This window comes from Microcebus murinus, chromosome 16, assembly GCF_040939455.1.
Source record: "Microcebus murinus isolate Inina chromosome 16, M.murinus_Inina_mat1.0, whole genome shotgun sequence".
Taxonomy (NCBI): Eukaryota; Metazoa; Chordata; class Mammalia; order Primates; family Cheirogaleidae; genus Microcebus; species Microcebus murinus.
In genome coordinates this window covers 11688264-11704909 of record NC_134119.1, presented here as the reverse complement: position 1 = coordinate 11704909, position 16646 = coordinate 11688264, and the positions used below count along the sequence as shown (strand labels likewise).

At 45.8% G+C, this 16646-nt stretch overlaps 1 protein-coding gene across 2 annotated transcripts in view; it reads right to left on the bottom strand.

Moving 5' to 3' along the window:
* Positions 1–1947: 1947 nt before the first annotated feature.
* ZNFX1 (zinc finger NFX1-type containing 1) overlaps positions 1948–16646 on the bottom strand; it is a 28604-nt gene continuing 13905 nt past the window's right edge. For both annotated transcript variants that reach the window (XM_012760349.3, XM_012760348.3), the window contains 9 exons: positions 15621–15773; positions 13994–14108; positions 12030–12277; positions 10604–10743; positions 9394–9548; positions 8842–8987; positions 7569–7679; positions 6814–6909; positions 1948–5448 (listed from right to left, as the gene is read on the bottom strand). In XM_012760349.3, coding sequence (XP_012615803.1) covers positions 3010–5448; positions 6814–6909; positions 7569–7679; positions 8842–8987; positions 9394–9548; positions 10604–10743; positions 12030–12277; positions 13994–14108; positions 15621–15773 — 3603 coding nt within the window. In that variant the 3' untranslated portion in view covers positions 1948–3009. The remainder of the gene's footprint in view (positions 5449–6813; positions 6910–7568; positions 7680–8841; positions 8988–9393; positions 9549–10603; positions 10744–12029; positions 12278–13993; positions 14109–15620; positions 15774–16646) is intronic.

Sequence of the window (16646 nt, the reverse complement as noted above, 5' to 3'; positions counted from 1 at the left end):
AGAACTAAGAGCTATCATTTACCAATCACCAACCGTGTGCCAGACATTCTGTGCGCTAAGCAGTGTCTCATTCAACTCACTGTACCCCTTTGTGGCAGGTAGTGTTATCCCCATTTTTCCACTAAAGAGAGAGGCTTGGGAAAGACCAGAGTTGCACAACTGGGAATTCAGGTTTTTGAAGCTATCATCTACTTGAACCTACACGCTGAGTCTTACCGTTATGCTGTGGAAGTGCTGCCGGAGAAACGGAAGCTCAGAGGGACAGGAGCCCTGACTCCATAAATTAGCCCTTGCTGTAAAAACCTGCTTTTACCCTGTAGAATGGTGATCCTCATCCTTTTCTGGTTCACAGGTCCCTTTGAGAATTAGCTGAAAGCTATGGAGCACGCCTTGAGAAAACTGTAGTTCATGTTATGTATAATTTCAGGGTATACATAGACTCTACCCTTGCAGCTTAAAAATTATAATAGGTATCCGGTAGCACATGACCTAGACACTAAAGAGTGTGTCCCACGCTATTCATTCAACATGTACTCCACTATCAAATTGGTACTAATTAATCAATACTTAAGTGCACATAAGGAAGTAACATTCATCGAGTGTGGGGCAGGTGGGAGGAGGTAGGAGGGTATAGGTAAATTCACACCTAATGGGTGTGGTCCGCACTGTCTGGGGCATGGGCGTGGTTGTAGCTCCTACTTGGGCAGTGCAAAGGCAACATGTGTAAACTAAACATTTGTACCCCTGTAATATTCTGAAAAAAACAACAACAGTGCTTTTTGAAGGCATGAAAAAAAAATTTTAAAAACAAAACAAAACAAAGCTATTTATTCAGGCTGCACCAACAGAGGGTCCAATTCAGAAAATAATAGCACAACTGGATGATAGAGTACAGTTCAGACTTAATGTCTTTATGCACTTTATAGAAAGTAGGCCATTAGGCTAAAAAAGCCAAGTGCAGAACTGTGTACTTTTCTTAACCACTTCAGTACGGCGCTCACCAGCCACGAAACCTCGCCCACAGCCGGCACTCAGTCTGCACGATGGTTTGTGCTGTGCCTTGACGACGAATCCGATTTGCTCTTGTGTGATGAGGAAAGCTTGAAAGCACTGAAAGCTTGTTTTACTTTACAGGCAGCTTTACTTGTAATGTAAATCGGAATAGGTAACATATACATATATGTTTTCATTACGTTATTTTTAAATGTTCACAATTTTATTTTGATAAATGAAAAATTAGAAAAGTCATATCATGGCTGTCGGCTAAAGTCGCTGTGCGCGTTCATCTGTGGCTGTCTGTAGTCGATGCTCGTACCGAAGTGTTAAAGACAGGGTCTCACCCTGTTGCCGAGGGCTCGAGTGCGGTGGCATGATCATAGCTCACAGCAACCTCAAATGCAGGCTCAAGGGATCCTCCTGCCCCAGCCTCCTGAGTAGCTGGGACTACAGGTACACATCACCACAGCCAACTAATTTTTTTATATGAATATTTTGTGAGGACAGGGTCTGGCTATGTTGCTCAGGTTGATCTCAAACTCCTGGGTTCGAGTGATCTTCCTTCCTTGGCCTCCCAAAGTGCTAGAATTACCAGCATGAGCAACTGCACCCAGCCTGTGTACTTTTTTTAAAGGGATATACATTGCATATGTGTGGATTATCTCTGGGAGGACTCAGGAAGCTAACAGGCTTGCCTCTGGGGAAGGAAAACATCAACTATACCCTTTTTTAAAAGTTGAAAAAAATTTTTTTACCACAAGTAGAAATTGACTCACCAGCTAAATAAATAAATAACCCATGCCACAAAAACAAAGAATGGTCTCACTGTAGGCGGCACCTGCTGTCCCCATCCCTGCTATCTTCAGCTGCCTGAGCTTCTAAAAGTTAAGGACATATTACTGAACACGTTCTTAAAAATAAATAAATAAAGTTGAGGACAGACGTGGATCATGACTTTCTCAATCATCATTTTTATTAATCGGCTTCATAGACTAAAGTGCATAGTAAAGACAAAAAAGGGGAAAACGGCATACATAGGAAAGGGACTTTTTTCTTGCCAACATTAGAAAGGACCTGAGATATCTAAGTGTCTGTTCTAAGGAACACTGGACTGAGGGAACGCATACGCAGGCAGCAGGCCAGGGGCTGGCTTCTGGCTTGGGTTTGGGGCCTGCAGAAGCTGCTGGCATGCTAAACCTGCCCAGGCAAAAGCTGCGAAAGGGTGTTGGGATGAAGGATCACACCTGGGATAGGTGCTGCTGGTACTGAATGCGAGTTGAACTCCATTCAGGGCCCAGGGGGACCAGCACTGCTATCGAACCTCTCCTATGGCAGGTAAAGAAACCTCCACCATCCCAAAGTGCAAGTCATAGGAAAGGGTACAGGGGTCACTCCTTAGTTAGCCTGGGCCTGCTGCATAAGCTCCCAGATGTGGGCAGTCCCAGCTTCCCCTCTTTCAGTATGTAACTGGGTCAGGGTTAGTTGGTAAAGTCTTTGTCTTGTTACATGCCTCCCAGAGGGAGGGTGCCTGAGGAGGAGGGCAGGAGGGATTTTTGTGCTCCTTGAAGGGATAAGCAGTTCATGAACAACTCCTCTGGGCCTCTGTTAGGATGAGAGTTAGCCTGCAAGTTAGGGCCTGGCGATTAGAATCAGTTTAACTAAGCTCACACTCTGTGCCTGGGGGTCACTGCAGAATATCTGACCAAGTGGGAACCCAGAGATAACACTAGGTGGCCCCAGGTGGAAACCCCAAACATGTTTCAAGGAGTCTATCCACTAACTTGCAGAAGAGAAAAAGGTGAGATCTGATAACTTTGCTCTCAGTTCTGGAGGTAAAGTGCTTACTCTAGCGCAGGGGTAAATCTAGAAACATGTGGGCAAGCCCTAAAAGTGGATCCTTAAATAGACGCTAATACTAAAGGACAATAAAAAACAAACTTCGGTTCCTTCATGAGGGAGCCGACCCCAGTCATATGGTGGCTGGGGCAAAAGGCAGCACTGTGCAGCATCTTCCTACATCATCCTCCGGATCTCCTCAAAGTTCATCATGTTGTTGGCCGTCTCAGACCAGGCAGGGTGCTGGGCTCCATCCATCTCAGAAGCAAGCTGGTTGCTTCTTTCCAGAGTATGATGTGAGCCGCCGATCACCTCCTTACAGTCTGGACATGTTCCCCTCTCCATGGCTCCCCCGCAATCGCTAATCACATAGATGTGGCCATTGGGGCACTTGAACCAGTGACCACGAGGATAACCCATTGCCTTGACAATCTGCACTCGTTCTTCCTCTGAGATGCCCAGGCCAGAGCAGGGAAGGGTGGCTTTCAGAGCTTCCATCTTTTTCTGCACAAGCTGTTCATCCTCTTGGGTGAACTTACATGTTTTCTCAAGGATATGCCGGATTCTAGAAACCTCTACTGCTAGGCTACCTGTCACCTTCCCCCGTGCCATCTTGCAGCGTGTCAGGAGGTTCACTAGGTATGTGAGTCTCTGGATTTCACTTTGGAGGTCACTCAGTTCCTGGCTGCTGAAGCTCAAGCGCTTCCTGGCTAGCCACACGTGGACCTGGTCGAGTCGAGTCCTCACTTTTTCTCGTTCTAAGATGTGCACCTTTTTCAGGGACTCTAACAGGTTGGCCAGGTGATCATAGAAGCTGATATAATTCTCAACTAGGCCCAGGTCCTTCACTGACAGATTTTTCTGGGCCAGCTTCTCCTTTAGCATTAGGAAGTCTTCAGGAAGCCGTTGGTGAAAGAGACTCTTCCTCTCCAGCAGGGCCTTCAGCTGTTCCTGGCTAGTTGTGATTTCCCTCACTGAGCCCTGGATCTTTTCCTTGATAATTTCAATCTCTTCCAGCCGCTGTTTTATGTTGGTTCCATACCTCAGGTTTTTGCGGATAGGCACCTGGCAGATAGGGCAGACTTTCAACTTGATGGCGATTGCTTCTTCCTGCTCGTTCATGTAGCGGTCTAGGGCTTGCACCTCAAAGATGTGGCTGCAGTCTTCCAGCTGCACAAAGCGGGCATCAGGTTCATCCTCAGAGCCAAAGAAGATTTGAGTGACCTCATCCACGTGGCAGACACGGCATTTCTTGGGGCATGGCTCCCCACAAAGACCAATGCAGGGGTGGCCGCAAGCCAGCAGCTTAGTACAAGGCACGTAGCATGGGGGTCTGTTGCAGGGTTCAAAGCAGAGTTTGGTGCACTGGTAGTGCTGGCAGTGCCAGGCACAGGGTTCCACGCAGGGGCTGCACAGCTCCCCACACTTCTTCTTGCATTGGCTGTGGACACAGCGGTTCTGACAGGTCCGCTGGCAGGGCGGGCACTCACCGATACATGGCTCCTGGCACTTGTGTGAGCAAATGAGCAGGCGCTTGCAGGGTTGTTGACAGCGCTCATGGAAGCGCCCTTCGAAGCAGCTGCTGCAGGAACCTGGGCAAGGATGCCCGCAGTCCAAGATGGCGCCACATTTGGTAGTGCACTTGACTGGCAAACCATATGCTACGTCTTCCACATTACCACATTTCACCTGTTGGCTATGTCCACACTTGAGTTTCACGGTGACCATTCTTGAACACAGCTGCACACAATCCTCACCACATGGGTGGCTGCAATTGTGCCCACATCTCAGAAACTTACGGCAAGGCTCTTGGCAGCAGAAATCTGATGCAGGCATGGAACAAGGAACCATTTGTTTATGGCCACACTGAGGAATGGTTTTGGGCACCTTCACCTGACAAGGCTGACACTCCTGGAAGCAAACAAGGGGACACCGGTGCCCATCCTGGCAGATGACCTTCTGGCATGGTTTCATGCACTGGAACTCCTTGTGTGAAGAGTCATAGGGGTGGCAGGCACGGGTGCAGACATGCCCACAACCTAGCCGGAACTCACAAGGCAGGCTGCAGCCTCCTTCAGGCACTTTTTGGAAATCAGAAGCTTTGGATACTAAGGTGTGGGTATCAGGGTGGTTCTGGCAGCAGAGCCGGAGTGTGGGGCCTATCTGATTATTCTCTCTAAGCATGTGGATGATCTTGCTCCACAAGGGCACCCTGGCCAGCATCTGCATGTTCCCGATGCAGTACATCCCCTTCTTGGCTCGGGACAAGGCCACACAGATGCGGTTGGATATCTGGAGAAAACCCACCTTGCCTTCCTGGTTGCTCCGTACTAGCGAGAGGAGAATGATGTCATTCTCTTCCCCTTGGTATTTGTCCACGACATGGACCTTTACGCCAGCAAATGTCTTGGCAGGCATGAGTTTGCGCAGGCAGAAGAGCTGCCCAGTGTAGGTGGTGAGGATGGTGATCTGGGAAGGCAGATATTCCTGGCACAGGAAATACTTGCATAGCTCCACCACAAAGCGAGCCTCGTGTTGGTTCTGATGGCTTTTGCCTTCTTGGATTTCCTGTTCAGGAAAGTTGTGTTCTACAAAGAAAAGGTTGGAAGATACCCCCTAAAAAGGAAAAGAACTGGCATGTTAGAAGGTTCACACATGGCACTTGTTTTTTCTTCCTTCCTTCACATGCCTTGGACACTGCTCCAGAGACAGCCTGGAAGGTTTTTTGTACCCTCCACATCACTATCTTTAATAGTTAGTTACCATGTACTTTATTTTGAGGCCATGGCAAATTATGAAATGGATAAAGAATTTATGTCTATTTTAGTTTTTAAGATACTTGTTAATAATAGTAATATTTTATTTATTTATTTCTTTTTGAGACAGAGTCTCACTCTACTGCCCAGGCTTGAGTGCCGTGGGTCAGCCCAGCTCACAGCAACCTCCAACTCCTGGGCTCAAGCAATCCTTCTGCCTCATGCTCCAGAGTAGCTGGGACTACAGGCATGCGCCACCATGCCTGGCTAATTTTTTCTATATATTTTTATTTGGCCAATTAATTTCTTTCTATTTTTAGTAGAGATGGGGTCTCGCTCTTGCTTGGGCTGTTTTTGAACTCCTGACCTTGAGCAATCCTCCCACCTCGGTCTCCCAGAGTGCTACGATTATAGGCATGAGCCACCACACCTGGCCTAATATTAATATTTTAAAAAGCCATCCATAATCCAAACATTATAGCCAAGGGAATAAGCAGCTGCTATGACGATGAAGATGATGGCACAGCAGCTAACTCATTGAGCAGTGAGCACTGTGCTGACTGCTTTACATACATTACCTCCTTCAACAAGTCATGGGGTGAGGCAGGAGACATTATGCTCATGGTTGAGAAGACCTTAACACTCAGAGTTCTTATGTAACTTGCTAAAGGTTACACAGCTACTAAGTGGCAGAGCTGGGATTCAGAAACCCAGGTCTGTATTCTCAATCTCTAAACCATTCCCCTTCCCAATAACCAGCTTTTTAAAAAACTAGCCCTATTCCTTCTGAAAGCCTTTTTTCTTTTTTCTTTTTTTTTTTTTTTGAGACAGAGTCTCACTTTGCTGCCCAGGCTAGAGTGAGTGCCGTGGCGTCAGCCTAGCTCACAGCAACCTCAAACTCCTGGGCTCGAGCGATCCTACTGCCTCGGCCTCCCGAGTAGCTGGGACTACAGGCATGCGCCACCATGCCCGGCTAATTTTTTATATACATATCAGTTGGCCAATTAATTTCTTTCTATTTATAGTAGAGACGGGGTCTCGCTCTTGCTCAGGCTGGTTTTGAACTCCTGACCTTGAACAATCCGCCCGCCTCGGCCTCCCAGAGAGCTAGGATTACAGGCGTGAGCCACCGCGCCCGGCCTGAAAGCCTTTTTTCATCTTGAGGAAAATATAGGCTTCTAGGTTGCTGACACTATCAAAGAAAGATTAGATAGGACAGACTCACCTTAATATTCTCATACTTAAGAACAGAAGGATGATTCTCCAGATCCTGGTAAATGTGGGGGGTCAAAAGGCGAGCAATTTCAGGGCGCATACGGTGCTGAAACAACATGTATGTCATTAGAAACATGAACAGAAGACAAATGGACAATTTCTCTAAAGACTAGGTTGCTGGTAGAAAATCTAGGGGAGTCACATTTGAAAAGAATAATTGGGGGCCGGGCGTGGTGGCTCACGCCTGTAATCCTAGCACTCTGGGAGGCCAAGGTGGAAGTATTGCTCAAGGTCAGGAGTTCGAAACCAGCCTGAGCGAGACCCTGTTTCTATTAAAAATAGAAAGAAATTAACTGACCAACTAAAAAAATATATATAGAAAAAATTAGCCGGGCATGATGGCACATGCCTGTAGTCCCAGCTACTCAGGAGGCTGAGGCAGCAGGATCACTTGAGCCCAAGAGACTGAGGTTGCTGTGAGCTAGGCTGATGCCATGGCACTCACTCTAGCCTGGGCAACAAAGTGAGACTCTGTCTCAAAAAAAAAAAGAAAAAAGAATAATTGGGAAAAACAGCATAATGTAGACAGCTTCAACAAAAACTCAACAAAATACTATGGTATTTTAAAACAGAAAACAGTAAGTTTGACAATCATTTCATGACTAAACCAGTTTTATTTTTATGAGACCTCTCTTGCTGGCAGTTGACAAGTTCCCAGGAGCCTTTTCCCGGGCATTTGGAAATAACAGAGGCCCAGCTTCTCACCTGGTAATTCAGCCGGACAAAGGGAATGTTCACTTTCACTAGTCGTTCAAAAAGGGACACCTCAAGGTTGAAGTTCTTGGCCAGGTCATACACGTTGGCACTGGGCCGTAGCTAAGAGGAGAAACATGGCTGAGGATTCTCTATTGAAAACATATTTTAATCATCCGTCCATCCATCTGTCCATGCATCCATCTAGCAAATGTTTCTGAAGTGCCTCCTAAGAGCCAAGTACTATTGTAGGTGCTTGAATTAATAGTGACTAGAGTTAAGGATAAATAGGACTAAGGGGGATGTGAGAGAGTATCTAAAGTTGGATTTCGTTTTTTAGCTCGGCCTCTCTGAACAGTGACATCTGAGTAGACACTGGCATGGAGGAAGTTGCCAGATATTCAGTCATTGGACAACCCACAAGTCCTGAGGGGATGGGAACACCATGAACAAATGAGATGAAGTCAGAGAAACAGGCTGAAATCTGATCATATCAGCCTTTGTAGGCCACTTTAAGAAGCTTGATTTTTTATATTAAGTGCAATGGGAAACCACTGGAGAGTTTTAAGCTGGGAAGTGACATGATCTGATCTGCCTTTTTTTTAATTCACTTTGGCTCCTTTGTGGAGAGTGGATTAGAGGGCAGCAAAAATGGAAGCAGAGAGACTGGGGTGCATGCTGTTATAAAGTCCACTTAAGAAACTATGATGACGCCGGGCGCGGTGGCTCACGCCTGTAATCCTAGCTCTCTGGGAGGCCGAGGCGGGCGGATTGCTCGAGGTCAGGAGTTCGAAACCAGCCTGAGCAAGAGCGAGACCCCGTCTCTATTATAAATAGAAAGAAATTAATTGGCCAACTAATATGTATATAAAAAAATTAGCCGGGCATGGTGGCGAATGCCTGTAGTCCCAACTACTTGGGAGGCTGAGGCAGGAGGATTGCTTGAGCCAGGAGTTTGAGGTTGCTGTGAGCCAGGCTGACTCCATGGCACTCACTCCAGCCTGGGCAACAAAGCGAGACTCTGTCTCAAAAAAAAAAAAAAAAAAAAGAAACTATGATGACTAGGAAAATAGCAGAGGGAATGAGTGAAATAGATGATGCTACCTCTAAAATACACTCCAAATCTAACAGCACCTGTTCTTAGACTGAACTTGGCAGTTGAGGGAAAGGAATCACAAAAAGTCACTCACAAGCTTGAACACAACTAAAGCAGACAGGCTAGGGTCTTCCTTTCTGATCCCACCCCCTAAAGAGCCAGCCCCTCTTCCCAGGACTCCTGATTTACCTGCTGGTGGTCCCCAATGAGAATGAGGTGCTGGCAAGCTTTGCTCAATGTAGCAATCGTGTGGGCCTCAAGGACTTCGGCAGCTTCTTCAACTATGACAATCCGAGGCTCCACCTTCTGTAGGATCTGGCGGTATTTGGCAGCACCTCAAGTGAGGAAAGAAGAGGGAGGCTTCTCTGAGCCGAGGCACAGGAACACAGGGCCACTGGTTCTCTGGGAGTCCCCTTTTTTGCCCTTCCTGAACCTGGGTCAGTGACAACTGAGTCCTCATATTCATCCAGGGCTGTGGTGGCCTCAAGTGAGAGAATGCGTGCTGAGTGGTCTCCAGAGCATCACACCCACGTGGGTCACTGTTGGGGTTTCAAACTCAGCAAACCAAGTGGGTGAATTTCACCAAGAGTTCCCAAAATATGGATTGCTTTCAATAGCTTTTCATGGTATTTTCCTCTAACCTACTAAAGAAGCTTCTCTTTACTGTCCTAGATAATCTATCAGAATCTTGGCACCACAATGAACTTGGTTGAACAGGTCAATTTCCCCACACTCTCTTACCTGTGGTTGTCATTCCTACAATCTGGGCATCTTTAAGGATGTGGAGGTCTTCCTGGAGTCTCAGCTCAGCCATTCTCTCTGCTGATGTGCGGTACTGCCGTTCATAGTTGAGGATTTTCCGGCGAGTGTCGGCCTGGTACATCTGCAGCCACAGCCTGGAGAATGGGAAGAACCAGGGAAAGGAAGCCATGTGCTCTTTGAGAAGGTGGAGCATCTCAGTGCTACGCAGCTGAGGGGCTCAGCAGCTTCTCAGCCCCTTCAGTGAGCCCAGTGTAGGAAGTAAACCCTGAACCCCCGAGGAGCTTATAGGCCACAGCAACGGTGGGGAAGGATAAGGGAGAGACCTAGATGGACAGAGACTCAAAAGTCCAAATGCCCAACAAAAAGATGTGCAAAGTGGTCAGGAGCTAAGGAAGGGAGTGGGATAAAGAACAAAGGCTAACTACTGGGAAAAAAGTAAGACTTCAAAAGCTTTGGGAAGAATTTCTCATTAACTTTTTCCTGTACCATCCCTGCCTGAGTCCCCTCCCCTTGCCTAATTCTCCACAGAGTACATTTCACAAGTAAAACAGATAATGTCACGACTCTGCTGCAAAACCTTCCCACGGCTTTCTGCTGCTTTCCAGATAAAATCCATGCTCCTCACCTCAGCCATGTCTGGCCCTGCCCAGTCCAGCCTCTGCTCTCCTCTCCTCCGACCTCACGGGCCACCTCTCTCTGCGCCACAGCTGAGCTGGCTGCCTTCTTTCAGTTTCTCAGACAGCCACGCTCCCTCCCATCTCGGCCTTTAGCTATGTGGTCCCCCCAACTCCCATCTGCTCCCCCTTTCCACTGGCCTTGATGATACCTGCTCATCCTTCAGATGTTGCCTCCAAGGCTACTTTCCCGGGTACTAGACTAGCTTAGAGCCCATGTAATATTCTTAGTACTCTCTGCTCTTTTCTTTCTTAGTGTCTATACCCATTTTTAACTTTTTATTTGTGGAATTATATGACTAATTTGTGTCCTTGGATGATTCTTAAGCTCCATGGAGGTAATGCAAGTGTCTTTTCTATCCATGGCTGCATCCCTGGCACTCAGCTCAGTGGTGGTGCTCAGCTAGCTAACATTACTAAAGGTGTGTGGGGGGAGGGGTTTCTGGGAACAGAAAAGGAATTCCTGGGGAAATTACAGGGGCTGGGCGGGGCTGGCTGGTCACAGGGCACAATACCTATAAAGCTGCCAGCGAGAACTGAGGTCCAGCTGCCAGACGTCCTGGATCTCATCGGCCTCAGCCTTGGTCATGGCGTTCAGTTTACGAAGCTCATCCTTTACTTTATTCTTCATTTTCTTTTTCTGTTTGCGCGGGATCTGTAGACATCAATACCAGGCAAGGTGCCATCTGAGCAGAGGCAGGCCTAGTTCTATGCCCAAGGTGGGGGCCACAGCACAGAAGAAAAGAGGCTGCCATGCCTGAGGAACTTGAAGTGTCTCACTGTCCCAACAGCTATTCCATTGCAGAGTGGTTAGACAAGGGCTCTGGAGCCAGTCTGCCTGGTTCAGAGCCACACTCTACCTCTTTAGGCTGTGGGATCTAGAGCAAGTTACCGAACCTCTATGTCCCTCAGCACCCCCTTCTATAAATGGGAATAATAGCAGTACCTCTCCATAGGACTGTTGACTTTACTGAAGGAGTAAATACATGGAAAGCGTATTAGTGCTGGTGCTAGTTATCTTTAAACATCTTTTGACCATAGTCTGTTTCTCATTCCTAAAATGCATGTGTCATGAAAGTAGTGGGGGTGGGTCTCTCCTGTTGAATGCTGTGCTACCAGTGTCTAACAACTGGTGCTGAGCACAGGACTTGCCACAGCCTGCTAAAGTGGTCCTAATGCCATCGTATCAACACAGTACCTTTAACAGTGCCACAGTGAAAGGCACTATTTATGAGAAATGCTCTCTCCTGGCTCTGTCACCGAGTCTGATGCTGAACTGAACTAGATCAGGTGCAAAGCCAGCAGTCAGGTGAAAACTGTATTCAAAGTTGCCCTTGAAAGTTGCTAAAGGTCAGTGAGGTTTACAAATTGTTATTTTGAGTATCTAGTCCTCTATCATCATAGTAACACATGGCACAGGAAATTCTGAGACGACTGGGTTTAGTGTCAAATTCCAGGTTGAATGAAGGATGAGTATTCCATCCAGCCTGGAGGGTATGCTTCATTGTTTTACTTTAATCCTCTAAAATCTTAATGTACATTCACAGACTTATTTGAAGTAAAGAAGATAACACCCCTGAAGGCACAAAGCGCTGAGACTCCTATGTGTTACATTCTTCTAAAAGTTCTACAGAAGCCATTGACTACCTGCTTCCTGCCTTTGTGAAGTTGACGTTTCTTGCAAGGGACCCTCTATAGAGCTGTAATTTTTATACCCTTGGGAATCAGACCCATCTTATACTGGAGGGTAGGTTATAACATGGGTATATTAGCTAATTATGAGAGGGAAGTAAATATACTATATTAGAAGTGGTGGTAAATTGAAGTGGTCACAACACTCTCAGGCCTCTTTCAACAGAGTCTAACCCACTCCCACCTGGCAATAATAACCAGTTTCCCATTCTGTTGGGGCTTTCAGGGGCCCCAAGGAAGTGAGTTTACCTTCCACTCTCCTGCAGCTTGCTCCTCTCCAGCTTCTGTCCCAGGGCCATATTGGTCTAGCCTCAAGGCCAGAAGCATTTTAGCCAACTCTTGGTCTGCCCCATTGTCTTCCTTCTTCCGACGTCTTGGCCTCACCACCTCTTCCTCCTCAATCACCCGGTCTGCTTGAATCAGGTCAGCCTCTTCTGCAATCTCTATCAGAGAACCCTCCTCCTCTCCATCTTCCTCCTCCTCCCCTTCTGCCTGGGCTAAGAAAGGAAAACAGGCAGGACAGAGATGGAGACCCTTGAAGCTAAGGGATGAAAGAGGGCACCTATAAGAGCTCAGATGCATAAAGACATTCCCAAGGGTTTAAGTAGTTACTTCTGGGAAAGAAAACTGGGAAGAATGAGAGGAGAAGGAAGATTTAGGTTTCCTTAAATACTTTTAGTTATATGTTTTACATTTAAAAAGTCATATTAATGTATGCCTTTAAAAGAAAGATTTTACTTGTATCAAATACACATACAGGCTGGGCGCGGTGGCTCACGCTTGTAATGCTAGCACTCTGGGAGGCCAAGGCAGGTGGATTGCTCAAGGTCAGGAGTTCAAAACCAGCCTGAGCAAGAGTGAGACCCCATCTCTACTAAACATAGAAAGAAATGAATTGGCCAACTAAAAATATATATATATATATAAAATTAGCCAGGCATGGTGGCGCATGCCTGTAGTTCCAGCTACTCAGGAGGCTGAGACAGAGGATTGCTTGAGCCCAGGAGTTTGAGGTTGCTGTGAGCTAGGCTGATACCACGGCACTCTAGCCAGGGCAACAGAGTGAGACTCTGTCTCAATAACACAACTAAACAAAAAAACCCCAAATACACAAAGGAGATTATACAATGTAAATATGCAATTTAAAGGATAACAAAACTACATAAAGTGAGTATCTAGGTACCTTCTACTCAATTTAAGAAGTAAAACTAGGCCAGGCATGGTGGCTCATGCCTGTAATCCTAGTACTCTGGGAGGCCAAGGTGGGAGGACTGCTTGAGCTCAGGACTTCGCGACCAGCCTGAGCAAGAGCAAGACCCCATCTCTACTAAACATAGAAAAATTAGCCAGGTATCATGGCGCATGCCTGTAGTCCCGGCTACTTGAGAGGCTAAAGCAGGAGGATCACTTGAGCCCAGGAGTTGGAGGTTGCAGTGAGCTATGATGATGCCACTGCAACACTCTACCCAGGGTATTAGAGCAAGCCTCTGTCTCAAAAAAAAGAAGAAAAAAAAAACGACTACATTTTTTGAAGGGCTTTGTGGGCCCTCCCAACTTTAATTTTATATTACTCATTCTCCCTTTAAAAACAAAATGTTACCACATACATACTATATATCTCTAAATAACACATTATCTAGTGTATATATTTTTCTGTAATTTGCCTTTTTCATTCAGCATGTTTTTGAGATTCATATATGTTGCTCTATATGCTGTCATTCATTCCTTTTCACTATTGTACAGTATTTCATTATCTGAGGAGACTGAAATTGATCCATCCATTGTAGAAATGTTCATGGATATTTTATTTCTTTCTGTTTTTCTGCTATCATAAAGTGGTTGTACCAATTTAAATATCACCACTAGAAGTATATCAGAGTTCCCACTGCTCTACATTCTCATTAACATGGGATTATATTAAATTTTAAAGTTTTTGCCAATCTGGTGGGTATGTAATAGTATCACATTGTGGTTTTAATTCCCCTAGTTTCTAATGAGCACTTTTGATATGTCTACTGAACAATAGGATTTCCTATTTTCTCATGTGCCTGTTAAAAGTCTTTTCTCTGTTTTCCTTGTATTAAGCTATTTGTCTTTCTCTGGTTGATTCACAGCTCTTTATGTACTCTGGGCATTACTCTTAAGTCCTGCTGTTCTGGTCTTTACCATATTCTACCTTAAGATGTGATTCTAGGAAAACATGCACTTCTTACCTGTATTCTCAGATCCTGCTGGAGCAACATTTTGGGTGAAAAAACCAACACCAAGACCCAGCCACTCCAACATCATGGAATGCTTCCAACGCTGCAAGGAAGCCCATTCAGTATCCTGAGGAAGCAAGAATTATCATTCACGAGGATTCTATGACAACCAATGTGAAGGCAGGGTCTCTTCAAAGGATCAAAATATCAGAGGTTGCAAACTGGCATCCTTCAGGCAACTGGAACAATTAACATGATTTGACAGAATTTTAAAAATTACCAAGTTTCTAGCCTTTCTTGACAAAATCAGGAGCTATGGAAACAATGAGTCATTCCATTAATGAATGGCAACAAATGACTGGAGCTGGGTTGCTGCCACTCCTTTTCCAGTTTGTCACACTCCGTTCTGCTTCCTAATGTTTCACATCTAGACTGCTTCACTTATTTATAGGACCTGATTGACCTCTCTAAGCTTTTGGGTTTGTAACCCTAAAAATCACCAACCCCCAATGATAATAGAGCTACCATTTCACTGGGTTCCTGGCCAGCCACTTTACAGAGATTGCCTCAGTTACTTCTTACAATATTATTTGAAGGCAGGCATTATTATTATTATTATCATTTTTTGAGACAGAGTCTCGCTTTGTTGCCCAGGCTAGAGTGAGTGCCATGGCGTCAGCCTCGCTCAGAGCAACCTCAAACTCCTGGGCTCAAGTGATCCTTCTGCCTCAGCCTCCCGAGTAGCTGGGACTACAGGCATGCGCCACCATGCCCGGCTAATTTTTTCTATATATATTAGTTGGCCAATTAATTTCTTTCTATTTATAGTAGAGACAGGGTCTCGCTCTTGCTCAGGCTGGTTTCGAACTCCTGACCTCGAGTGATTCGCCTGCCTCGGCCTCCCGGAGTGCTAGGATTATAGGCGTGAGTCATTGCACCCGGCCAGCAGGCATTATTATCCCTGATTGCTGAGGATCATACTGGCCCAAGTCGTACAGTCTGTATGACCAAGGTCCAACTCTCAACCTCTCTCTTTTTTTTGAGATGGGGTCTCGTTATATCACTCAGGCTGGTCTTGAACTCCTGGCCTCCCACCTCAGTGGGAATGGCCCTCCCACCTCAGCCTCCTGAGTAGCTGGGACTGCAAGCTATAGACACTGTGCCCAGCTCCCAAGCTGTGCTAGGTTGCCTCTGGTTATAATTTTATTTCACTTAATAAACACTAACGGCACTTTGATTAAATTAAGAGTTTTACAAATAGTGGCCTATTTATCCAAATAATCCTATAAGAATTAAGTTGATTTATAAGAAATTACCATTTTTGTAAGTCAAATTTATAAATATTGACATATGGTTCCACTTAATTCTTACTGTCCCCACTTTATAAAAGTGGAAGCAGGCACAGAAAAATAAGGTGACTTGACCAGAGCAATGCCAGGACTCAAACCCCACCGTCTAATTCCAGAGTCTTGTTTCTAACCAGTACAGTCAGCTTCCTCTCATCACAAAAGGGAATTTTTCACATTGTAGCAGCCTCAGTTTACCAAACAACTAAAGCTTTGGATGTCTGTTTCTGCTGGAGACTCCCTCCTAGTTCTGAGGCAAGGGAGATATTTATGCCCCCCAGGATGACTCCTACCTGCATCGTTGGTCCATTCATGAGGCTTTCCCAATGCTGGGGGGAGATGTACTTCTCCAGGAACTGTTCCCGTAGGACTCCGCGCATGGTGCACTCCAGGGTCCGGGCCCCTTCATGAAGCTCTTGCTCTGACTCCTTCATCTGTGTCACAATCTGCCAAGAATAGAGGGGAAGAAATGATGAGGAAATACCATTATCCCCGAAACTCAGACCCTGCCTTGAGGGAAAAAAAGCTAAGACAGGAACAGCAAGAAGGGAGAATAAATAAATAGATCAGTCAACAAAGCAATTTCAAAGGCACATTATTGTGGTCTTGAAACCAAAGGCTTAGTATCCAAAATGTATAAAAAGACTCCTACCAATCAGTAAGAAAAGGAAACAATAACGGGTTGAGTATCCGTTATCCAAAATGCTTGAGACCAGAATGTTTCCGATTTTGAATGTTTTTTGATTTTGGAATATTTGCATTTATACTTGTTGGGTGAGTGTCCCAAGTCTGAAAATCCAAAATCTGAAATGCTCCAATAAGTCTTTCTTTTGAACACCATGCTGGTGCTCAAAAAGTTTTAGGTTTTAGAGCATTTTGGATTTTGGATGCTCAACATGTACGACAGAAAAACAGGCCAAGGATACTGTGGCAGAGACTTTAAGCCTCACAATATGTTCTCTTTTTTTAAAAAAAATCAGTGTCTTGAGCTGTTGCGCAGGTTGCAGTACAGCTGCATAATCATAGTTCACTGCAGCCTCAGACTCCTGGGCTTGAGCAATCCTCTGGCCTCAGCCTCCTGAATAGCTGAAACTACATACATTACCATGCCTGGCTTCTCTCTTTTCCTTAGTAATCAGAACTCAGATTTTTGGTTGGGCACATTTCCCTGACAATGGGCTGTAAGTAGAAGTGGTGTGGGTGGTTTGGGTGAAGGAGCCTTAAGATCCTGGCAGGGGTGGGGAGGGGCAGTATGCCCTTCTTTGTCTTTTCTCCAGCTTGGATTGTTAGGGCAAAGGATTGGATTGCTCCTGCGTCCT